The sequence below is a fragment of the Carcharhinus amblyrhynchos genome, chromosome 9, assembly GCF_965287045.1.
Source record: "Carcharhinus amblyrhynchos chromosome 9, sCarAmb.v2.hapA, whole genome shotgun sequence".
Classification (NCBI taxonomy): Eukaryota; Metazoa; Chordata; class Chondrichthyes; order Carcharhiniformes; family Carcharhinidae; genus Carcharhinus; species Carcharhinus amblyrhynchos.
Genome location: NC_137332.1, coordinates 100,429,825 through 100,455,906, shown reverse-complemented (window position 1 = coordinate 100,455,906; position 26,082 = coordinate 100,429,825). Strand labels below are relative to the sequence as shown.

At 47.5% G+C, this 26,082-nt stretch overlaps 2 protein-coding genes across 2 annotated transcripts in view; both read left to right on the top strand.

The window, feature by feature from the left end:
• LOC145348144 (class I histocompatibility antigen, F10 alpha chain-like) overlaps positions 1–26,082 on the top strand; it is a gene marked incomplete at its 5' end in the record, with an annotated part of 81,354 nt that overhangs the window by 52,337 nt on the left and 2,935 nt on the right. The gene's annotated exons all lie outside the window — the stretch shown is intronic.
• Positions 18,493–25,729, top strand: LOC145348230 (class I histocompatibility antigen, F10 alpha chain-like). Its single transcript, XM_080196430.1, has 6 exons — positions 18,493–18,588; positions 18,811–19,071; positions 20,580–20,852; positions 21,337–21,600; positions 24,208–24,366; positions 25,671–25,729. Exons 1-6 carry the CDS (start codon positions 18,525–18,527, stop codon positions 25,727–25,729), a joined length of 1,080 nt encoding a protein of 359 aa, XP_080052556.1. The 5' UTR covers positions 18,493–18,524.

Here is a 26,082-nt window from a genome sequence, read left to right as displayed (position 1 = left end):
TTGTCAGGATCATTTAACTCTACTAATATTCTGTCTTTTGAGAGAACACATTCTATCTAAAAATCTTACTAGCTGGTTAGAAACCATCCTCTATACAAGGGCACTCAAGAGTAAGTCAGCAAATTACCAGTCTAAACTATTTTCCTTTCTGTAAAATATATCTCAATACCAGATTACACCCATGATGATGCTAATACGTGTGTAGTGTGTATGTTTCCTAACACTACATCTCTCTCTCAATCACTCTCCTTGGACAAACATCCCATTATTTTCCATCCTTTCTGAACTGGGAGCCCTGGATAATTTTGACAAACAAATATAAATTTTTGACATTGAATTTGATTTCTGGGACTAACATATTTGCTCCTTATCTTAGGTGACATGTCATTATTTAAGCAGAAGATTAAATGATACTTACATTTTTCAAATCATCTCTAATTGAGACAGCTCCATGTATAGTTTACTTCAGAACATTCATAGAAAGGAGCTAAAGCGCATTTTAAATCCCAGCAAATTTCTCTTTAAACGTTTTAAAATATTAATTCACATGTAACAAATTTGTAAATTCCTATTTCTTCTGCCCTTTTTTCATGTTTCTGTAAGTGAGTGCTATGGGGCAGCACCAAGGACCCAGGTTCGATTCCCAGCTTGGGTCACTGCCTGTGTGGAGTCTGCACGTTCTGCCCGTGTCTGTGTGGGTTTCCACCCACAGTCCAAAAGATGTGCTGGTTCGGTACATTGACCATGCTAAATTCTCCCTCAGCAACAGGTGCCTGAGTGTGGCTACCGGGGGATTTTCACAGTAAGTTAGTTGCAGTGTTAATGTAAGCCAACTTGTGACACTGATAACATACCTAAACAAAAACTCCATTGGATAGTGCACTCAAGTCAAGATCTCACATTCCCAAGCACTCTGTCTTGACAAATGACAAATATCTATGAAATCTCAAAGCCTTTGTACAAACTGGTATCTGCAGCTAAGTTTCCAATTCTTGTAGCTGTTGGAAATATTGTTACACTTTGCAGTATTGGACACAATTGTTACCTGTGCGGATGTGTGTGAGTTTATACAACAGAAAAGGCTCATCCTGCTCAGAGCTGAATGGGTTAATTCTAAATTAAAACATGTTCGGTAAAGGAATTCACTGTCACTGTGATTTCAAAAAGAGACTGGGTTACAATGTTCTCAGAGTAATGGCGGTTTCAGCAGAACAAAAATATTTCTTCAAGTCTGTGGATTCACCATTTCAAACTGGATATTTCCGAATAAAAACCTGGGAGCAAAATGGATTAGAAGATAAAGTCCCAATTGTTCACCACGGTGATTTTTATGAAGATTTTAAACACAAGAATAATCCACCAACAGTCACCTTAAATTCAGCTCCTCAATTCGAAATTACATCGTCAAAATTTAAGAAAGGACTCCACTCTGACAGATGTGGATTTGTATCTGGATTAGAAATCCACATGTTTCACCCGTTTCAATAGAGTTTCATTGTCGCGGTAACAAGTTTTCAGTTTCAAAACTTTTAAACTGTTCTCCCCCTTTAGACCTAACCATTTTCAGGAGAACACATCAGAGTTGGAGCCGGTCTGAAGGAACAGCAATGCAGAGCATTCACACAGCCTTTCCTCATTCACTAACAGGACATTTACACACACACATCTGGACACACAATTCTTTCTCACATCACTTCAAGTTTCACTCTGGATCTTTTCAATATTACAAGCGTGCCTTTTAAAAGGGGATAAAATAAATTCCATCACATCTTCTTTCTTCACTAGTGTCTGTTATTGAAATGAAGGGAAAACCGCGATTCACAAATAACAGAAAAGGAAACATTGAAGATTGTTACATTGAAACAACAGAGGGCGGAGTTTCCAACAGAGTGTGTTTCAATTCCAAAAGTTCTCCAAACTTCTTCAACTTAAAAAGTAAAACTTGTTTTATTTTCTCAATTCTGGGGACACAATCTGAAATTCCTTTCACTCACACTAATTTCTATTTCACTGTAATTTTCCTGTTTAATTTCTCCCACCCGGAAGCCGAGGATCCGCTTCAGTCCCGGTTTCGATTTGAAACTTATTTGAACTTTCTCTCCTTCCGACGACCGTCAATCCCGCAGCTCATTTTCTATCATCTCAATGGCATTGCCCCAGGTCTGTCTCCCCGCGGTTACAATCCGGACAACAGCATCAAACTGCCTCAGTTCACCCACAATTTTCCAACTTCAACACAGAATTCACAGAACATCAACAATCTCCCCCTCCCCTCTCCCTCCCCCTCTCTTCAGTTGTTGTCTGAATAAACTCAGCCATCGATCAACCATAGAATCCTTGTAGTGCAGAAGGAGGCCATTCGGCCCTTCGAATATGCATCGACTTCCGAAATAGCACTTTCGCCCAGGAGGTGAGTTACTCTCCACCACATTCCCAGCCTCTGACTCACTCTTGCAGCGACAGTGTTTCATTTCTTTCTTCGAACCTGCTTCTGATATTCCACCAACCAGACATCAACAGCCCATTTCTGAAAAGCAGCGACATCCATTTCTTCATCCTGATTCAATAATCTAATCTTTGGTCTCACATTTCCGTGATCTCTCACTATTTGTTTCGCCCTGTCGACTTTCTCTCAAACATCCAATTTCTCTACTCTGATCCAAGCATCCAATCTCCAAATACTGTTTTTTATGCACAATTTTACATTTCAATTTAATTCTCACAGCACAGAGCTCACACAGAGAGGGACAGTATCAGTACAGGACACAGCTCACACATTGAGAGGGACAATATCAGTACAGGACACAGCTCACACACTGAGAGGGACAGTATCAGTACAGGACACAGCTCACACATTGAGAGGGACAATGTCAGTACAGGGCACAGCTCACACACTGAGAGGGACAGTATCAGTACAGGACACAGCTCACACACTGAGAGTGACAGTATCAGTACAGGACACAGCTCACACACTGAGAGGGACAGTATCAGTACAGGACACAGTTCACACACTGAGAGGGACAGTATCAGTACAGGACACCGCTCACACACAGGGAGGGACAGTATCAGTACAGGACACAGCTCACACACTGAGAGGGACAGTATCAGTACAGGACACAGCTCACAGACTGTGAGGAAAAGTATCAGTACAGGACACAGCTCACAGACTGAGAGAGACAGTATCAGTACAGGACACAGCTCACACACTGAGAGGGACAGTATCAGTACAGGACACAGTTCACACACTGAGAGGGACAGTATCAGTACAGGACACAGCTCACACACTGCGAGGGAAAGTATCAGTACAGGACACAGCTCACAGACTGAGAGGGAAAGTATCAGTACAGGACACAGCTCACAGACTGAGAGAGACAGTATCAGTACAGGACAAAGCTCACACACTGACAGGGACAGTATCAGTACAGGACACAGTTCAAACACTGAGAGGGACAGTATCAGTACAGGACACAGCTCACACACTGAGAGGGACAGTATCAGTACAGGACACAGCTCACACACTGAGAGGGACAGTATCAGTACAGGACACAGCTCACACACTGACAGGGACAGTATCAGTACAGGACACAGTTCAAACACTGAGAGGGACAGTATCAGTACAGGACACAGCTCACACACTGAGAGGGACAGTATCAGTACAGGACACAGCTCACACACTGACAGGGACAGTATCAGTACAGGACACAGCTCACACACTGAGAGGGACAGTATCAGTACAGGACACAGTTCACACACTGAGAGGGACAGTATCAGTACAGGACACCGCTCACACACAGGGAGGGACAGTATCAGTACAGGACACAGCTCACACACTGAGAGGGACAGTATCAGTACAGGACACAGCTCACAGACTGTGAGGAAAAGTATCAGTACAGGACACAGCTCACAGACTGAGAGAGACAGTATCAGTACAGGACACAGCTCACACACTGAGAGGGACAGTATCAGTACAGGACACAGTTCACACACTGAGAGGGACAGTATCAGTACAGGACACAGCTCACACACTGAGAGGGAAAGTATCAGTACAGGACACAGCTCACAGACTGAGAGGGAAAGTATCAGTACAGGACACAGCTCACAGACTGAGAGAGACAGTATCAGTACAGGACACAGCTCACACACTGACAGGGACAGTATCAGTACAGGACACAGTTCAAACACTGAGAGGGACAGTATCAGTACAGGACACAGCTCACACACTGAGAGGGACAGTATCAGTACAGGACACAGCTCACACACTGACAGGGACAGTATCAGTACAGGACACAGCTCACACACTGACAGGGACAGTATCAGTACAGGACACAGTTCAAACACTGAGAGGGACAGTATCAGTACAGGACACAGCTCACACACTGAGAGGGACAGTATCAGTACAGGACACAGCTCACACACTGAGAGGGACAGTATCAGTACAGGACACAGCTCACACACTGAGAGGGACAGTATCAGTACAGGACACAGCTCACACACTGAGAGGGACAGTGTCAGTACAAAACACAGCTCACATACTGAGAGAGACAGTTTCAGAACAGGACACAGCTCAGACACTGAGAGGGACAGTATCAGTACAGGACACAGTTCACACACTGAGAGGGACAGTATCAGTACAGCACACAGCTCACACACAGGGAGGGACAGTATCAGTACAGGACACATCTCACACACTGAGAGGGACAGTATCAGTACAGGACACAGTTCACAGACTGAGAGAGACAGTATCAGTACAGGACACAGCTCACACACTGCGAGGGAAAGTATCAGTACAGGACACAGCTCACAGACTGAGAGGGAAAGTATCAGTACAGGACACAGCTCACAGACTGAGAGAGACAGTATCAGTACAGGACAAAGCTCACACACTGACAGGGACAGTATCAGTACAGGACACAGTTCAAACACTGAGAGGGACAGTATCAGTACAGGACACAGCTCACACACTGAGAGGGACAGTATCAGTACAGGACACAGCTCACACACTGAGAGGGACAGTATCAGTACAGGACACAGCTCACACACTGACAGGGACAGTATCAGTACAGGACACAGTTCAAACACTGAGAGGGACAGTATCAGTACAGGACACAGCTCACACACTGAGAGGGACAGTATCAGTACAGGACACAGCTCACACACTGACAGGGACAGTATCAGTACAGGACACAGCTCACACACTGAGAGGGACAGTATCAGTACAGGACACAGTTCACACACTGAGAGGGACAGTATCAGTACAGGACACCGCTCACACACAGGGAGGGACAGTATCAGTACAGGACACAGCTCACACACTGAGAGGGACAGTATCAGTACAGGACACAGCTCACAGACTGTGAGGAAAAGTATCAGTACAGGACACAGCTCACAGACTGAGAGAGACAGTATCAGTACAGGACACAGCTCACACACTGAGAGGGACAGTATCAGTACAGGACACAGTTCACACACTGAGAGGGACAGTATCAGTACAGGACACAGCTCACACACTGAGAGGGAAAGTATCAGTACAGGACACAGCTCACAGACTGAGAGGGAAAGTATCAGTACAGGACACAGCTCACAGACTGAGAGAGACAGTATCAGTACAGGACACAGCTCACACACTGACAGGGACAGTATCAGTACAGGACACAGTTCAAACACTGAGAGGGACAGTATCAGTACAGGACACAGCTCACACACTGAGAGGGACAGTATCAGTACAGGACACAGCTCACACACTGACAGGGACAGTATCAGTACAGGACACAGCTCACACACTGACAGGGACAGTATCAGTACAGGACACAGTTCAAACACTGAGAGGGACAGTATCAGTACAGGACACAGCTCACACACTGAGAGGGACAGTATCAGTACAGGACACAGCTCACACACTGAGAGGGACAGTATCAGTACAGGACACAGCTCACACACTGAGAGGGACAGTATCAGTACAGGACACAGCTCACACACTGAGAGGGACAGTGTCAGTACAAAACACAGCTCACATACTGAGAGAGACAGTTTCAGAACAGGACACAGCTCAGACACTGAGAGGGACAGTATCAGTACAGGACACAGTTCACACACTGAGAGGGACAGTATCAGTACAGCACACAGCTCACACACAGGGAGGGACAGTATCAGTACAGGACACATCTCACACACTGAGAGGGACAGTATCAGTACAGGACACAGTTCACAGACTGAGAGAGACAGTATCAGTACAGGACACAGCTCACACACTGAGAGAGACAGTATCAGTACAGGACACAGCTCACACACAGGGAGATGCAGTATCAGTTCAGGACACAGCTCACACACTGAGAGAGACAGTATCAGTACAGGACACAGCTCACACACTGAGAGGGAAAGTATCAGTACAGGACACAGCTCACACACTGAGAGAGACAGTATCAGTACAGGACACAGCTCACACACTGAGAGGGAAAGTATCAGTACAGGACACAGCTCACACACTGAGAGAGACAGTATCAGTACAGGACACAGTTCACAGACTGAGAGAGACGTTATCAGTACAGGACACAGCTCACACACAGAGAGGGACAGTATCAGTACAGGACACAGCTCACACACAGGGAGGGACAGTATCAGTACAGGACACAGCTCACACACTGAGAGGGACAGTATCAGTACAGGACACAGCTCACATACTGAGAGGGAAAGTATCAGTACAGGACACAGCTCACAGACTGAGAGAGACAGTATCAGTACAGGACACAGCTCACACACTGAGAGGGACAGTATCAGTACAGGACACAGCTCACACACTGAGAGGGACAGTATCAGTACAGGACACAACTCACACACAGGGAGACGCAGTATCAGTACAGGACACAGCTCACACACTGAGAGGGACAGTATCAGTACAGGACACAGCTCACACACTGAGAGGGACAGTATCAGTACAGGACACAGCTCACACACTGAGAGGGAAAGCATCAGTACAGGACACAGCTCACACACTGAGAGGGACAGTATTAGTACAGGACACAGCTCACACACTGAGAGGGACAGTATCAGTACAGGACACAGTTCACACACTGAGAGGGACAGTATCAGTACAGGACACAGCTCACACACTGAGAGAGACAGTATCAGTACAGGACACAGCTCACACACTGAGAGGGACAGTATCAGTACAGGACACAGCTCACACACTGAGAGAGACAGTGTCAGTACAGGACACAGCTCACACACTGAGTGAGACAGTATCAGTACAGGACACAGCTCAGACACTGAGAGGGAAAGTATCAGTACAGGACACAGCTCACACACTGCGAGGGAAAGTATCAGTACAGGACACAGCTCACACACTGAGAGAGACAGTGTTAGTACAGGACACAGCTCACACACTGAGAGAGACAGTATCAGTCCAGGACACAGCTCACACACTGAGAGGGACAGTATCAGTACAGGACACAGTGCACACACTGAGAGGGACAGTATCAGTACAGGACACAGCTCACACACAGGGAGGGACAGTATCAGTACAGGACACAGCTCACACACTGAGAGGGACAGTATCAGTACAGGACACAGCTCACACACTGAGAGGGACAGTATCAGTACAGGACACAGTTCACACACTGAGAGGGACAGTATCAGAACAGGACACAGCTCACACACAGGGAGACGCAGTATCAGTACAGGACACAGCTCACAAACTGAGAGGGACAGTATCAGTACAGGACACAGCTCACACACTGAGAGAGAAAGTATCAGTACAGGACACAGCTCACACACTGAGAGAGACAGTATCAGTACAGGATACAGCTCACACACTGAGAGGGACAGTATCAGTACAGGACACAGCTCACACATTGAGAGGGACAATATCAGTACAGGACACAGCTCACACATTGAGAGGGACAATATCAGTACAGGACACAGCTCACACACTGAGAGGGACAGTATCAGTACAGGACACAGCTCACACATTGAGAGGGACAATGTCAGTACAGGGCACAGCTCACACACTGAGAGGGACAGTATCAGTACAGGACACAGCTCACACACTGAGAGGGACAGTATCAGTACAGGACACAGCTCACACACTGAGAGGGAAAGTATCAGTACAGGACACAGTTTACACACTGAGAGGGACAGTATCAGTACAGGACACCGCTCACACACAGGGAGGGACAGTATCAGTACAGGACACAGCTCACACACTGAGAGGGACAGTATCAGTACAGGACACAGCTCACAGACTGTGAGGAAAAGTATCAGTCCAGGACACAGCTCACAGACTGAGAGAGACAGTATCAGTACAGGACACAGTTCAAACACTGAGAGGGACAGTATCAGTACAGGACACAGCTCACACACTGAGAGGGACAGTATCAGTACAGGACACAGCTCACACACTGAGAGGGATAGTATCAGTACAGGACACTGATCACACACTGAGAGGGACAGTATCAGTACAGGACACAGCTCACACACTGAGAGAGACAGTGTCAGTTCAAAACACAGCTCACACACTGAGAGAGACAGTATCAGAACAGGACACAGCTCAGACACTGAGAGGGACAGTATCAGTACAGGACACAGTTCACACACTGAGAGGGACAGTATCAGTACAGGACACAGCTCACACACAGGGAGAGACAGTATCAGTACAGGACACATCTCACACACTGAGAGGGACAGTATCAGTACAGGACACAGCTCACAGACTGAGAGGGAAAGTATCAGTCCAGGACACAGCTCACAGACTGAGAGAGACAGTATCAGTACAGGACACAGCTCACACACAGGGAGATGCAGTATCAGTACAGGACACAGCTCACACACTGAGAGAGACAGTATCAGTACAGGACACAGCTCACACACCGAGAGGGAAAGTATCAGTACAGGACACAGCTCACACACTGAGAGAGACAGTGTCAGTACAGGACACAGTTCACAGACTGAGAGAGACAGTATCAGTACAGGACACAGCTCACACACTGAGAGAGACAGTATCAGTACAGGACACAGCTCACAGACTGAGAGAGACAGTATCAGTAGAGGACACAGCTCACACACTGAGAGGGACAGTATCAGTACAGGACACAGCTCACACACTGAGAGGGACAGTATCAGTACAGGACACAGCTCACACACAGGGAGGGACAGTATCAGTACAGGACACAGATCACACACTGAGAGGGACAGTATCAGTACAGGACACAGCTCACAGACTGAGAGAGACAGTATCAGTACAGGACACAGCTCACACACTGAGAGGGACATTATCAGTACAGGACACAGTTCACACACTGAGAGGGACAGTATCAGTACAGGACACAGCTCACACACTGAGAGGGACAGTATCAGTACAGGACACAGCTCACACACTGAGAGGGACAGTATCAGTACAGGACACAGTTCACACACTGAGAGGGACAGTATCAGTACAGGACACCGCTCACACACAGGGAGGGACAGTATCAGTACAGGAGACAGCTCACAGACTGTGAGGAAAAGTATCAGTACAGGACACAGCTCACAGACTGAGAGAGACAGTATCAGTACAGGACACAGCTCACACACTGAGAGGGACAGTATCAGTACAGGACACAGTTCACACACTGAGAGGGACAGTATCAGTACAGGACACAGCTCACACACTGAGAGGGATAGTATCAGTACAGGACACAGCTCACAGACTGAGAGGGAATGTATCAGTACAGGACACAGCTCACAGACTGAGAGAGACAGTATCAGTACAGGACACAGCTCACACACTGACAGGGACAGTATCAGTACAGGACACAGTTCAAACACTGAGAGGGACAGTATCAGTACAGGACACAGCTCACACACTGAGAGGGACAGTATCAGTACAGGACACAGCTCACACACTGAGAGGGACAGTATCAGTACAGGACACAGCTCACACACTGACAGGGACAGTATCAGTACAGGACACAGTTCAAACACTGAGAGGGACAGTATCAGTACAGGACACAGCTCACACACTGAGAGGGACAGTATCAGTACAGGACACAGCTCACACACTGAGAGGGACAGTATCAGTACAGGACACAGCGCACACACTGAGAGGGACAGTATCAGTACAGGACACAGCTCACACACTGAGAGGGACAGTGTCAGTACAAAACACAGCTCACATACTGAGAGAGACAGTTTCAGAACAGGACACAGCTCAGACACTGAGAGGGACAGTATCAGTACAGGACACAGTTCACACACTGAGAGGGACAGTATCAGTACAGGACACAGCTCACACACAGGGAGGGACAGTATCAGTACAGGACACATCTCACACACTGAGAGGGACAGTATCAGTACAGGACACAGTTCACAGACTGAGAGAGACAGTATCAGTACAGGACACAGCTCACACACTGAGAGAGACAGTATCAGTACAGGACACAGCTCACACACAGGGAGATGCAGTATCAGTTCAGGACACAGCTCACACACTGAGAGAGACAGTATCAGTACAGGACACAGCTCACACACTGAGAGGGAAAGTATCAGTACAGGACACAGCTCACACACTGAGAGAGACAGTATCAGTACAGGACACAGCTCACACACTGAGAGGGAAAGTATCAGTACAGGACACAGCTCACACACTGAGAGAGACAGTATCAGTACAGGACACAGTTCACAGACTGAGAGAGACAGTATCAGTACAGGACACAGCTCACACACTGAGAGGGACAGTATCAGTACAGGACACAGCTCACATACTGAGAGGGAAAGTATCAGTACAGGACACAGCTCACAGACTGAGAGAGACAGTATCAGTACAGGACACAGCTCACACACTGAGAGGGACAGTATCAGTACAGGACACAGCTCACACACTGAGAGGGACAGTATCAGTACAGGACACAGTTCACACACTGAGAGGGACAGTATCAGTTCAGGACACAACTCACACACAGGGAGACGCAGTATCAGTACAGGACACAGCTCACACACTGAGAGGGACAGTATCAGTACAGGACACAGCTCACACACTGAGAGGGACAGTATCAGTACAGGACACAGTTCACACACTGAGAGGGACAGTATCAGTACAGGACACAGCTCACACACTGAGAGAGACAGTATCAGTACAGGACACAGCTCACACACTGAGAGGGACAGTATCAGTACAGGACACAGCTCACACACTGAGAGAGACAGTGTCAGTACAGGACACAGCTCACACACTGAGTGAGACAGTATCAGTACAGGACACAGCTCAGACACTGAGAGGGAAAGTATCAGTACAGGACACAGCTCACACACTGCGAGGGAAAGAATCAGTACAGGACACAGCTCACACACTGAGAGAGACAGTGTTAGTACAGGACACAGCTCACACACTGAGAGAGACAGTATCAGTCCAGGACACAGCTCACACACTGAGAGGGACAGTATCAGTACAGGACACAGTTCACACACTGAGAGGGACAGTATCAGTACAGGACACAGCTCACACACAGGGAGGGACAGTATCAGTACAGGACACAGCTCACACACTGAGAGGGACAGTATCAGTACAGGACACAGCTCACACACTGAGAGGGACAGTATCAGTACAGGACACAGTTCACACACTGAGAGGGACAGTATCAGAACAGGACACACTCACACACAGGGAGACGCAGTATCAGTACAGGACACAGCTCACACACTGAGAGGGACAGTATCAGTACAGGAAACAGCTCACACACTGAGAGAGAAAGTATCAGTACAGGACACAGCTCACACACTGAGAGAGACAGTATCAGTACAGGACACAGCTCACACACTGAGAGGGACAGTATCAGTACAGGACACAGCTCACACATTGAGAGGGACAATATCAGTACAGGACACAGCTCACACATTGAGAGGGACAATATCAGTACAGGACACAGCTCACACACTGAGAGGGACAGTATCAGTACAGGACACAGCTCACACATTGAGAGGGACAATGTCAGTACAGGGCACAGCTCACACACTGAGAGGGACAGTATCAGTACAGGACACAGCTCACACACTGAGAGGGACAGTATCAGTACAGGACACAGCTCACACACTGAGAGGGACAGTATCAGTACAGGACACAGTTCACACACTGAGAGGGACAGTATCAGTACAGGACACCGCTCACACACAGGGAGGGACAGTATCAGTACAGGATACAGCTCACACACTGAGAGGGACAGTATCAGTACAGGACACAGCTCACAGACTGTGAGGAAAAGTATCAGTCCAGGACACAGCTCACAGACTGAGAGAGACAGTATCAGTACAGGACACAGTTCAAACACTGAGAGGGACAGTATCAGTACAGGACACAGCTCACACACTGAGAGGGACAGTATCAGTACAGGACACAGCTCACACACTGAGAGGGACAGTATCAGTACAGGACACTGATCACACACTGAGAGGGACAGTATCAGTACAGGACACAGCTCACACACTGAGAGAGACAGTGTCAGTTCAAAACACAGCTCACACACTGAGAGAGACAGTATCAGAACAGGACACAGCTCACACACTGAGAGAGACAGTATCAGTACAGGACACAGCTCACACACCGAGAGGGAAAGTATCAGTACAGGACACAGCTCACACACTGAGAGAGACAGTGTCAGTACAGGACACAGTTCACAGACTGAGAGAGACAGTATCAGTACAGGACACAGCTCACACACTGAGAGAGACAGTATCAGTATAGGACACAGCTCACAGACTGAGAGAGACAGTATCAGTAAAGGACACAGCTCACACACTGAGAGGGACAGTATCAGTACAGGACACAGCTCACACACAGAGAGGGACAGTATCAGTACAGGACACAGCTCACACACAGGGAGGGACAGTATCAGTACAGGACACAGATCACACACTGAGAGGGACAGTATCAGTACAGGACACAGCTCACAGACTGAGAGAGACAGTATCAGTACAGGACACAGCTCACACACTGAGAGGGACAGTATCAGTACAGGACACAGTTCACACACTGAGAGGGACAGTATCAGTACAGGACACAGCTCACACACAGGGAGATGCAGTATCAGTACAGGACACAGCTCACACACTGAGAGGGACAGTATCAGTACAGGACACAGCTCACACACTGAGAGGGACAGTATCATTACAGGACACAGCTCACACACTGAGAGGGAAAGTATCAGTACAGGACACAGCTCACACACTGAAAGAGACAGTGTCAGTACAGGACACAGTTTACAGACTGAGAGAGACAGTATCAGTACAGGACACAGCTCACAGAATGAGAGAGACAGTATCAGTACAGGACACATCTCACATACTGAGTGAGACAGTATCAGTACAGGACACAGCTCACAGACTGAGAGGGACAGTATCAGTACAGGACACAGCTCACACACTGAGAGGGACAGTATCAGTACAGGACACAGCTCACAGACTGAGAGGGAAAGTATCAGTACAGGACACAGCTCACACACTGAGAGGGACAGTATCAGTACAGGACACAGCTCACACACTGAGAGGGACAGTATCAGTACAGGACACAGCTCACACACTGAGAGGGACAGTATTAGTACAGGACACAGCTCACACACTGAGAGGGACAGTATCACAGAGATATTGATAGTGCTGGTCCCTCTGTGTGCAGTGATTTCTGTGGGTGGTGAGTTTTGAGTTGGAAGGCCAGTGTTAGATATTAATCCTCAGTAATAAAGAACATAAGAGATAATAGAGGGAATAATCCCTTCATCCTCTTGTGCCTGTCCCATCTTTCAACACAATCATAGCTGATTTTCTCCCTCATCTCCATTTTCACTCCTACCCTCTGTAAACCTCCATTCGCTGAGACACCACAAATCTGTCTATCTTCAATATCGAAAGAAATCCCACAACACCAGTTGAAAGTCAAAACAAGTTTGTTTGTAGCAAAAGCCCCAAGCTTTCTGTCGAACTCCCAGCCACCCGACCAAGGGACTGGCTGTCCCGAAAGCTTGGGGCTTTTGCTACAAATCGACCTATTTGGACTTTAAATTGGTGTTGTGGGATTTCTTTCTGTTTTACCCCAGTCCAACACCAGCATCTCCACATCATGTCTTCAATATATTCAGTAATGATGCATCCACAATACTCTGGGATAGAGAATCCCAAAGATTCACAATCCTTTCAGTGAAGAAATTTCTCCCCATTTTAACTGATTCACCTCTTACCCTGAGGCTTTGCCCTCATGTTTTATTGCTCATGAACAGAGAGAACCTTTCACTATCGACCCTATCAATCCGTTTCAGAATCTAATGTTTCACTGAGATTACGTCTCATTTGTCAAAACTCCAATAAATAAATCTGAACCTGCTCAACTTTTCCTCGTTAAAAAAGTCCTGATCCTTCCAAGATTCAGAGAAGGAAACATCCTCTGTATATCTGCCTGGAAAACATCCATACAGAATTGCAGGTGTGGTGTTAGTAATGATCTTTAAATTTGTGACAAGAATTCTTAATCCTGTTCTCCAATCCCTTTGCAACATCAAGGTACCATTAGCTTTCCTGATTGCATATTGAATGGTGGGCGCTTTGGCACAGTGGTTAGCATTGCTGCCCCCTCAAAGTGCCAGGGACCAGGGTTCAACTCTAGCCAAGGGTGACTGTCTGTGTGGAGTTTGCACATTCTCCCCATGTCTGTGTGGGTTTTGTCTGGGTGATCCAGTTTCTTCACACTGGTTGGGATTGACCATGCCAAATTGCCCTTTAGTGTCCCTCCCAAGATGTATCAGTTTGGGGAATTTGCCATGTAAATATGTGAGGTTACAGGTATAGGAACTGGATAAGATGCTTCGATGGGCTGAATGACCTCTTTCTGCACTGCAGGGATTCTATGATTCTACCTGGAAGAATTTGTGTGTTCCTTGTAGAGTACACACAGGTTTCTAATTTTTAAGAAGTGTTCTACTTTTCAATCCATGCGAGCAAAGTTGAATAGCAGCACCCCCCCACCCCCTACCCACTCTCTACCCCCCACCCCCCCACCCCACTAGCCACTCTGTTCTCTGCCACATACGAGCAGTTCTAGTGATTTTTAACCATGTGAAATAGGAAGCCACATTCCACCTCAAACACAGAAGTGTTGTGCAATGTGCATTCACTGGGCCCACAGATAAAACTGTCTCACTTCATTCCATCTGTATTAATAAGTAAATAAATGTGCCCTGTTCTCAGAAATACCCGTACACGCAATCATTCATTTCAAACAACATTTCTGTCTGAAACCTGCAGAGATTAGAATAGGTCAGAGAGGCTGAGTGTGAAATTAGGGTGGAATGAGGCACAGTGGTTAGCACTGCGGCCTCACAGTGCCAGGGACCTGGGTTTGATTCCCAACTTGGGTCACTGCCTATGTGGATTTTGCAGGTTCTCACCATGTCTGCGTGGGTTTTTTCCAGGTGCTCTGGTTTCTCCCTACAGTCCAAAAGACATGCTGGTTAGGTACATTGGCCATGCTGAATTCTCTCTCAGTGTACCCGAACAGTCACGGGAGCGTGGTGACTGGGGGATTTTCATAGTAACTTCATTGCAGTGTGAATGTCAGCGTACTTGTGACAATAAATAAACTTTATCTTTACTTTAGATTAATACTGTGCTTGTCTCCAATATCAACAAGAGATCAGATCACATCTTCTGCTTCTTCGATAGAACATTTTTAAGTGAAAAACAGACTTTGCAAGGTTTCCTGGAACTTTATTTTAAACCTGTGTCTCACAGCCACAACTTAGTCTGACTTTATCTCTCACTCCACCTTCTCTTTATTACTCCCTTGTACACTATAACAAAGTGGGATACTGTTACTGAACGATGGACATGCTTCAATTTAAAGGCCTTCTGGCAGGCTGGGTTAATCAGAGTGATGTCTGTATGGGCCAGTGTGAATGTGCAGAAGGCCATACTGTGCTGGCAGGAGACATAGTGTAACCCCACACTGACCCCCATTACACTCCATCTGCTGTCTTGCAGCACATTTGCTTAACTAGCCCAAATCTCGTTGCAGCTCTCTAATCCTCCACACAGTTTGCATTTCATAGAATCTCAGAAAATAGGAACAGGAACAGGCCATTCAGCCCATCAAAGCTGCTCTGCTATTCATTATGGCCACGGCTGATTTTCCAACTCAATCCAGCCTTCCCACATATCCTTTGATTCCCTTTGCCCCAAATGCTATATCTAGCTGCTTCATGAAAATATACAATATTTTGTCCCCAACTTCTTCCTGCAATAGTCAATTCCATAGGTTTACCACTCTTTGGGTGAAGAAATTTCTCCTCATCTCAGTCCTCAATGGTTTACCTTGTATCCTCAGACGACAATCCCTGGTTCAGGGCTCCCCCATCATTGGGAACATCCTTCCTGGATCTACCTTGTAGAGGCCTCTTTGAATTTTATAAGTTTCTGTGCTATCCACCTCATTCTTCTAGACCCCAATGAATACAATCCTAACCAATTTAATCCTTCCTCATTTACACCTAGCTTTGTAGCTGCTGCAAGTTTAGATACACTACACCCATCTTCTTGGCCTGAGTCATGAATGTAGATTGTAAATGGCTGATTGTCCAAGCACTGATCCTAGTGACACTCCACTAACCAGAGTCGGCCAACTTGAAAATGCCCCATTTATGCCAAATCAATGTTCCTTGTCTATTTGACATCTGGATGTAAATTGCTCCATTGGGTCGATGCAGCATGAGTTCTTGAAGGGCAGGTCATGTTTAACTAATTTGGTGGAATTCTTTGAGGGCACTACATGCGCAGTGGACAATGGGGAATCTGTGGATATGGTGCATCTTGATTTCCAGAAGGCATTTGACAAAGTGCTGCACCAAAGGTTGTTGCATCAGGTAATGGTGCACAGTGTTACGGATAACGTATTAGCATGGATAGGGAATTGGTTAACTAACAGAAAACAAAGAGTTGGAGTGAATGGCCTCAAAATAGGATGGAGCAGATTTAGGACTGAGTTGAGGAGAAACTTCTTCACCCAAGTGGTTCTGAATCAGTGGATTTCCCTGCCCGGTGAAGCAGTTGAAGTTACCTCATTGCATGTTTTTATGGCAAGGTTAGATACATTTTTGAACAGTAAAGGAATTAAGAGTTATGGTTCCAAAAGAGAAAACACTGGAAAATCTCAGTAGGTCTGGCAACATCTGTAAGGAGAGTAAAGAGAGTTGATGTTTTGAGTGCAGATGACCCTTTGTCAAAGAGATGTGGTGAACAGGTGGGTAACTGGAGCTGAGTCCACAAAAACAGCAGCCATGATCTTATTGAATGGCACAGCAGGCATGAGGGGCCAGATGGCCTATTCCTGCTCCTTGTTCTTATGTTCTTATTAACCAAGCCTCTATTCATGCAAAAATAATTCCACAAAACTGAAAATGGACAATAAAGAATCTCTATATCGGGATGCACTTTAGAGTTTAGGGTATTTAAACTAAAGGGTGAAGTTTGAAGGATTGTATCAATTTGTTTTTTTATTCCAGAGAGTTTAGAATTTTGAGGGGAGATCTTTTTATAATGTTAAAATAATTCAGTATTCTGGAATCCACATCCAGTCTCTCCACCAAAAATTGTGAACAACTGGAACTTCAAAATGTAAGAGTGATAGATTTTTATTGGGTAATGATATCTAAGGATATGGGTTATTGTCAGAAACTGGAGTTCAGATCAGTGGTGATCTCATTGAGTGGTTAGCTCAAATGTCCTTCCCTCTGTCCCTGTATCAAACTCCTTTCAGCTCATTCACTCTGGCCAGTGATGAAGTCAGAACATAGAAGGAGCCCATTCGGCCCATGCAGTCAGCACCAACCTCAGACAGAGCACCTTCACCCTGGCCCTATCACTGTAGCCCTATGTATTTACCATGGCTAGTCCCCTGATGCACACATCTTGGGACACTAAAGGACAATTTGGTATGGCCTATTCACCTGACCACCCATTTTTGGAGTGTGGGAGGAAACTGGGGCACCCAGAAGAAAGCCACGTGGAGAATGTGCAACCTCCACACTCGCAGTGACCCAAGGCTGGAATTGAACCGGAATCCCTGGCACTGTGAGGTGGCGATAGTAGTCATAATTTGGAGATGCCGGAGTTGGACTGGGGTAAACACTGTAAGAAGTCTGACAACACCAGGTTTAAGTCCAACTGATTTATTTGATAGTAAACTCGCAAGCTTTCAGGGTTTGCTCCTTCGACGAACGACTTAAACCTGGTGTTATCAGACTGCTTACAGCAAGGCAGCAGTGCTAACCATTGTCCCACTGTGAGAAACCAACTATATTTACCTGATTGGACAATTCTCAACATTGACGCAGCTTCTCAACCTGTTTTTGTTTCTATTCTGCCGGAGACTGATGACTCACTGAATCTCTTTATTCTGATTGGCTCAGTCCTAATTTGTGTCCAATCAGATTGAGGCTCAGTGTAAACAGGAAAAGACAGAAGGAGTGAGTTGAGAAAATGGCCTTTGTCGAAAAAGAGTTTCCTCCAAATGTTTCCCCAACATGAGGGAAGCAGCAATGATTGGACTGATAGAGCTGGTCCTTCTGTGTGGAGAGGTGTCTGCAGGTGAGTGATGGGGTGTGAGAGGGGCAATGCCAGGCTGGGTACTGGGGTATTAACCCTGGGTCAGTGAGTGATGGGGTGTGAGAGGGGCAATGCCAGGCTGGGTGGAGGTTTTGCTCTCTGTTTGGAATCAGTGTTTTGGGGTTCATGCCCCGATCTGTGTGTGTGTGAGGGTGTTGGTGTTTTTAGGGTGTATATCCTGAATTCTCTCTCTCTCTATTTCAGGCTCTCACTCTCTCCGGTATTTCCTCACGGGAATGACTCCGATCCCGGGTTTCCCGGAGTTTGTGGGTGTCGGTTATGTGGACGGTGTCCAGTTTGTTATGTACGACAGTGATCGGAGGGAGCCGATCCCCCGGGAGCAGTGGATGGTGGAGAGCGAGGGTCCGGCAGCCTGGGAGAGGAAGAAGAAGCTCGCACAGGAGGGGGAGCAACATTTTAAAGATTATATTCAGATCCTCATGTATCGAACCAGCCAGTCGGGAGGTGAGTCTTCACTCTCCCAGCGCTCAGCCTCTTTCTCAGGATGTAGGGCGTCTGGGTCAGAATGGGAGAAACTGGGAGTGGACCAGGATGTGGGATTGAGGGCTGTTTACCTGAGGTTCTGCATAAGCTCTGCAAGGTCTGTTCTCCTGAATCTGATTGTGGGCCTGATTTTAAACGGGCATGAAAACTTGGTTAAGTCGGGCATGAGGCCATTATCGCCATCTGTGCCCATGTCTGCGCAGATCCCCACTTTACCAAGGCCTGAAAATGGCCACCATCTGAATCGTGCCGGAACTGGGCGCAATGATTATTTAAATAGGTTTGCATGCATTTAAATTGAATTAATGAACTGCCCTCCCAGCTTTAACAGCATTTCTCCCTTTACCATCGCATTCGCGCATCCAGATTCGGCACAAAACAAACCTGCTCAGCAAGGGTCTGTTTCGGATGCTGAAATTCTGAAGAGATTTGTTCAGAGCTCCCAACAGATCGGTACGGGGTGGGGGGGGGGGGGGGCGGAGGGGGCAATGGGAATGGGGGCAGGAGGGGTGAGGTGAGGGGGGTAAGGAGGGAGGCAGTCAAGCTCATCCTGTGGTGTGGGGAGGAGGGAGAAGGAGGCGGATCAGATGTATCTCTGGTGGGGCAGGGAGGGTGAGGCCCGATCATCGTCTGGTTGGGGGGGGGGGGGAGAGGGAGAAGGAAGGCCAGATCATTGTCTGGTGGCGGGTGGGGTGGGGGCAGGTGTGGTGTGGCGGCAGAGGGAGACCAGATCGCTTCCTGGTTGGTGGTGGTGGGAGGATGGGGGTGGGGGTGGGGGTGGGGGGGGGGTGGAGGATGGGGGGAGGGTGGTGGGGGGTTGGTGTGCAGGGTAGCGGGAGGTTGGCGAGGGGACCTGATTATTCTACGGTGGAGGGGGAAGGCCAGATGGATCTGTAGTGGGGACGGGGAGCAGGGGGGGGTCCGCTGCCACTCTGTGGGTGATCGGTGTGGGGGGGGTGCCAGTGGAGTTGTGCAGCGGGTAGTGATCAGTCTGGGCGGGGGTGGGTGGAGAAGGTGGACGGTTATGTTGTTGTGGGGGGGGGAGTGGTGGCAATGTCTGTGAGGAGCATCGGCCCTGCTTTTTGCTCCCTGGCTGCTTTATCCAGTTTTTGCGGCCTGGGAGCGATGTGACTGGGGAATGTTTTTAAAATTTTTCTTTTCTCACTGCACGTGTGCAGTTCAAAGCCCCGATCAGACCAGCAGAGTTTTGGGTGCTTTCCAGGTCGGATCTGAATTGTGCCCAGATTCAGCACTTAAAATGAAAATGGTAAAATCAGGCCTGTGTGTATGTGTGTGTGTGTGTGTGTGTGTGTTTGGTGGCTTTGCCTCTAGTTGGATTGGGCTGGGTTGGCTGTGTGTGTGTGGTGGCTGGATCTCCAGTGGGAACAGATCTCTTTGGGTGGGTTTATGCTGAGTGCGGTTTTTACTGGGACTGGCTCTGATTGGCAGATTATCTTTCTAATCCACAGGGATCCATATATACCAGCTGATAACTGGCTGTGACTTGAGTGACGATAGAAATACGACTGGGTTCAACCAGTATGGGTGGGACGGACAAGATTTTATCAGATTTGATAAGGATCACATGGAGTGGGTGACCACCGTCCCTTGGGGAGAGATTACCAAAAAAAAGTGGGACGGCAGCACAGTCATTACCCAGCGATGGAAACGTTACCTGGAGGTGGAGTGTATCGAGTGGCTGAGAAAATACCTGGAGTACGGACAGAAATTACTGAGAGTCGGTGAGTAAGGGGGGAGTGAGAGTCGCTGAGTGAGAGGGCGAAGAGTGAGAGTCGCTGAGTGAGGTGGGGGAAGAGTGAGAGTCAGTGAGTGAGAAGGGGAAGAGTGAGAGTCGGTGAGTGGGGGGGGGGAGAGTGAGAGTCGGTGAGTGAGGGTGGGAGAGTGAGAGTCGGTGAGTGAGGGGGGGAGAGTGAGAGTCGGTGAGTGAGGGGGGGAGAGTGAGAGTCGGTGAGTGAGGGGGGGAGAGTGAGAGTCGGTGAGTGAGGGGGGGAGAGTGAGAGTCGGTGAGTGAGGGGGGAGAGTGAGAGTCGGTGAGTGAGGGGGGGAGAGTGAGAGTCGGTGAGTGAGGGGGGGGGAGTGAGAGTCGGTGAGTGAGGGGAGAGTGAGAGTCGGTGACTGAGGGGGAGGGAGAGTCGGTGAAGGGGGTGATGCCGGGACTCTCTATCTCGAGGTTCCTGTACTGTCTCCCCTTTCTTTCTCTCTCAGTTGCTCCCGTCGTGTTCTTCACCCGTCTGGGTGATTCTAACCGGCTGTCCTGTGCCGTCACCGGGTTTTACCCTCAGGCCATCGAGGTGAATCTGTGGAGAGACGGAGTGGTGATTGGTGAGACTCTGTCCACTGGGATCTTACCCAATCACAACAGCACCTACCAGATCCGGAAATGGATCGAGTTTGATCCAGAGGACCAGGCCGAGTATTCCTGTCGGGTGGAACACAGTGGGTTGAAGGAGACACTGGAGGTGATTTACGGTAAGACTGTTTCTCACTGTTAGAGAGGACCCAGCCTCAGACCAGGATCACAGGAGGGAGGGTCAGTGCTGAGCTGTCAGCCCAGGACAGCCTGAGGCGCAGGATACAGAGAGAGGGAAACTAATATTAACCTTCAATGTGTTATATATCATGGCACCACTATTAGAGAGAAAAAAACTGTGTGTCTAACTACTTGACGTGAAACATACTCCATTGTGTTGTGGGATAATACATTGTGACAGAGTATCCTGGGACACTACAATTTAAGATGATCCATTGTCTCATTGGATATTACAGGAGGATAATTCTTTAAATTTATTTGTGTTTATGTCACAAGTAGGCTTATATTAACATTTCAGTGAGGTTACCCTGGCACCTGTTCAGGCACATTGGCCATACTAAATTTGCACTCAATGCACCTCACCGGCCTGACTTTCACATTGAGGAGGAAACCCACACAGAAATGAGGAGAAGGTACCGACTCTACAGAAACAGTGACCCAAGCTGGGAATCAAACGTGGGTCCCTGGCACTGTGGGGCAGCACTTTTAACTACCGTGCTACCTATAAATGCTTGATGTATCCTGGGATACTACATTAAGACAGGACCCAGTGCATGCTGGAAGTTTGCTTTAACCAGCTTAAGATCAGTGTTCAGAAAAATATTACAATTCCTTCTATTGGAGAGAATTTATGAAAATCTAGGAACCAAAAAGAGACAGTCAAGAGTCAGCATGGATTTTGAAATGGGAAATTTTGTTTTACCTCACTTAGTGGATTTTTTTTGAGGATGTAACAGAGGAGGTAGACAATGGTATTGTAATAGATGTAATTTAAAATCAATTACATTTGAAAAATCATGTCTTGTGATAAGTGACAGAATGGATTGCTCACTGACTTTGAGGCAAACAGCAGAGTGTATGGGTAAAGGGAGTGACAGAAGTTGGGAAATGGTGTTCCACAAGGATCAGTGCTGGAATCATTGCAGTTCATACTTTACACTCAATGGTGCAGGACATTGGAAACAAAACACCATTTCTCAATTTGCAGATGGCATCACATTTGGAGGAATTAGTGAATACTGAGGAAAACTGCAGGAAATTAATAGGACATCACTAAACTTTTAGAATGAGCAAATAATTGGTGATTGGAGTTCAGCACAGATAAACGTGAGGTAGTTTCCTGTTATTGATGTTTTGGGAGGTCACTTATTACAAGGAAGTTGCCTGTCTTGATGGGGTTGAGCAGTAAAGGGATCTGGGTGTACCAACACACCGATCAGTAACAGGTTAGACAAGGCCATAAACAATATAAATGGAAAACCAGATTTAATTTCTTGAGGATCGAATTGTAAATTAGCAAGTTATTGTTAAAGCTGTATGAAGTCTTGAGTAGATCACATTTAGAGTGTTGTGTGCAGTTCCAGTCACCATTTTATACTAAGGACATTGAGTCAGTGGAGCGAATGTAGAGAAGATTCACAGAGATGATTCCAGAAATGAGTGGGTGGACATCTCAGCAAAGGATTGACTGGCTGGGTCTTTGCTCTCGGGAAAACAAGCTGAGAGCTCACCTAATCGAGGATTTAAAATTATGAAAGGTTTTCATAGACAAGATACAGAGGGTAATGTCTCCTCTTGTGGGAAGATCATAACTAGAGGTCATCAATACAAGATATTCACCAAGAAACTTCTTTACTCACTGAGAGTGTGGCTGAGTGGTCGAAGGCACTGGATTTTGATTCCAGTCTCTGAGGAGGCATGGGTTCAAACCCCACCAGCTCCTAAAAAGGACAGCTCATTTGCTTGTTCAGTGAGTGGCATCTTGTGAAGAAGGAAAATGAGGGTGGAACTTGCAGCGTGGTCATCTCAGCCAAATATTCCTTTTTGGGGCAGCACGGTGTCACAGTGGTTAGCATTGCTGCCTCATAGTGCCAGGGACCTGGGTTCAATTCCCGGCTTGGGTCACCTTCCATGTGGAGTTTGCACAGTCTCCCCATGCCTGCATGTGTTTCCTCCTGGTTCTCCGGTTTCCTCCTAAGGTTCAAACATGTGCCAGTTAGGTAGATTGGCTATTCTAAATTTGCCCCTCAGTGTCAGGGAGGATTAGCAAGGAGAAATACATGGGATTATTGGGATCGGGCCTGGGTGGGATCGTGTTTGGTGCAGACCGGATGGGCTGAATGGCCTCTTCTGCACTGTAGGGATTTTATGAAAGAGTGATGAGAATGTGGATGTCACTCCCACGGGGAGTGGTTTGAAGTGAACAGTATAAGGGAAATGAGTGAGAAGGGAATAAATAGTTAGATGGGTAAATTTAGATGTGGAAACATGAGAGGAGGCTCAAGTGGAACATTTGCACCAGCATCAACTGGATGGGCTGAATGGCTGGTTTTTGTTTTGTATATCCTGTATTTCCCTCGCTCCAATTCATTCTCTCATTCTCTTTGTCTCGCTGTTTGATTTCTCTTTTTTTCTCTCTCATTCATTCTCTGATTTTCTTCCTCGCTTCCTCTCTCATTCTCTCCCATTCTTCCTCATTCTCTCTCTCTCTCTCTCTCCCCCCCTCTCCCTGATTCACTCAGTCTCTCTGATTCTCTCTCTAACAGAACCAAAGTCTCGCTCCCAGGTTGCTGTTACTGTCGGGATTGTGATCGGGGTCCTCGTGCTCATCGCTCTCATCATTGTGGCTGTCGTCATCTACAAGAAGAAAGGTGGAATTGGAGGGAAAATAGCAGCTCCTCACTGGGGGGAGGGATTGTGGGAGAGTATTCCAGGGTGGGGGGTGGCTCAGGCTGTGGGTCTCAGGTTGGTGTGGGGGGGGGGGGCACAGAGTGGATGGAAGAGCCCCAGAGTTGGGATAGGGAGGGTAATCGGTGTTAGTATGAGTGCAAATGTCCCTCGCTCCTTCCCTCGCCCCCCCTTCGCGCGACCGCCCCCCCCCACTCACTTCCTCGCCCTACCTCACCCCACGTCCTCCATCACTTTGCCCTCTCCTTGTTCCCCCTTGCCCCCTCTCTGTTTTTCTCCCTTTCACTCTCCCTCCTTTTTGCTCTCTCTATCTCTCTCTTTCCCACTGAAACAAATTGCACCTGCCCATCCCCTGTATCTATAAGAGAAACCTCGTGTCTAATGAGGGGCATACACGTGATGGGTCGTACTGGGGCTGCTCTTGGTTGTTCGAGATTGGCCTAGTGCTTCATGTCGTTAGTGTGTGCCTAAACTGGACAGGATACTGGGCAAGACGACAGCTCAGTGACTATCGCTGATTGCTGTGCAGACACATGGATTTGGGCCGGTGTCTGTGGGAGTTTGCGCATTCTCCCCGTGCTTGCGTGGGTTTTCTCCGGGTGCTCTGGTTTCCTCCCACACCCCAAAGATGTGCTGTTAGGCTGATTGGCAGGAATAAATTGTCCCTAAATCAGTTTTCCCTCAATCTGGATGGCCATAAAACAGTATGTGGGTATGCCGGCGTTGGACTGGCGTAAACACAGTAAAAAGTCTGACAACACCAGGTTTTAGTCCAACTTATTTATTTGATAATATACTCACTAGCTTTCGGGGTTACCCCCTTCGTCAGGTGAATGGAGAGTTCTGGCCTCAGACAGAGCATATAAAGCACAGACAGTTTAGAGATTACTGATTAAAATGCGAATCCTTACACCTAACCTGCTGTTCAAGACCTGGAGACAATACACATCTCTTTAAACTGTGATCAGTGCTCCTTCCACTCACATTATCAGCCACTTCAGGTCTTGAACAGCAGGTTAGGTGTAAGGATTCGCATTTTAATCAGTAATCTCTAAACTGTCTGTGCTTTATATGCTCTGTCTGAGGCCAGAACTCTCCATTCACCTGACGAAGGGGGTAACCCCGAAAGCTAGTGAGTATATTATCAAATAAATAGGTTGGACTAAAACCTGGTGTTGTCAGACTTTTTACCATAAAACATTAGACAGGGGTCATGGGTGGAGAGGGGGACTGGTGGTGTTGAGATGGCGGCGCGGGCTCATTGGGCCGAAGGGCCTGTTTCCCGGGCTGATTTTGTTCTTTGTTCTCTTTGTTCTACCAGGAAGCCACTTTCCTTTCCCGCATGTCCGTTTCCACAGGAACATAAGGCACCCAGACTGATCTCTGGAGGGTACTGGAGATTGATCCACTACCAACACCCCCCCCATAAGAGCCAGCCACAACACAAAATACCACAAGGGTAAATAGAAGTGAACCCTCTGGTCCCCACAAACACCAGGGATGGAATGCAAGGAGTTGACCACACACCACATTGCCTCCTGGTCACTCAGGAATGGAAAAAAAGGCGGGGAGATCCCATACCCACAGTGAGCCAATGAGCGGCAAAAGCTTCCTGCCACTCGAGGGTGGGGGTGGCACTTAAGCCTATAGGTACAATATAGGGAACTTCATTTTGATCACTCAAAGATGAGGGGGCGAATCCCAATCCCTGTTCTACCAGGAAGCCGCTTTCC

Coding starts and splice junctions, on each gene's coding strand:
- LOC145348230 (XM_080196430.1), top strand. CDS start 18,525: ATGAGGGAAGCAGCAATGATTGGACTGATAGAGCTGGTCCTTCTGTGT. Junction 18,589..18,810: donor GTGTGGAGAGGTGTCTGCAG/GTGAGTGATGGG, acceptor TCTCTATTTCAG/GCTCTCACTCTCTCCGGTAT. Junction 24,367..25,670: donor GGGGGAGGGATTGTGGGAGA/GTATTCCAGGGT, acceptor TTGTTCTACCAG/GAAGCCACTTTCCTTTCCCG.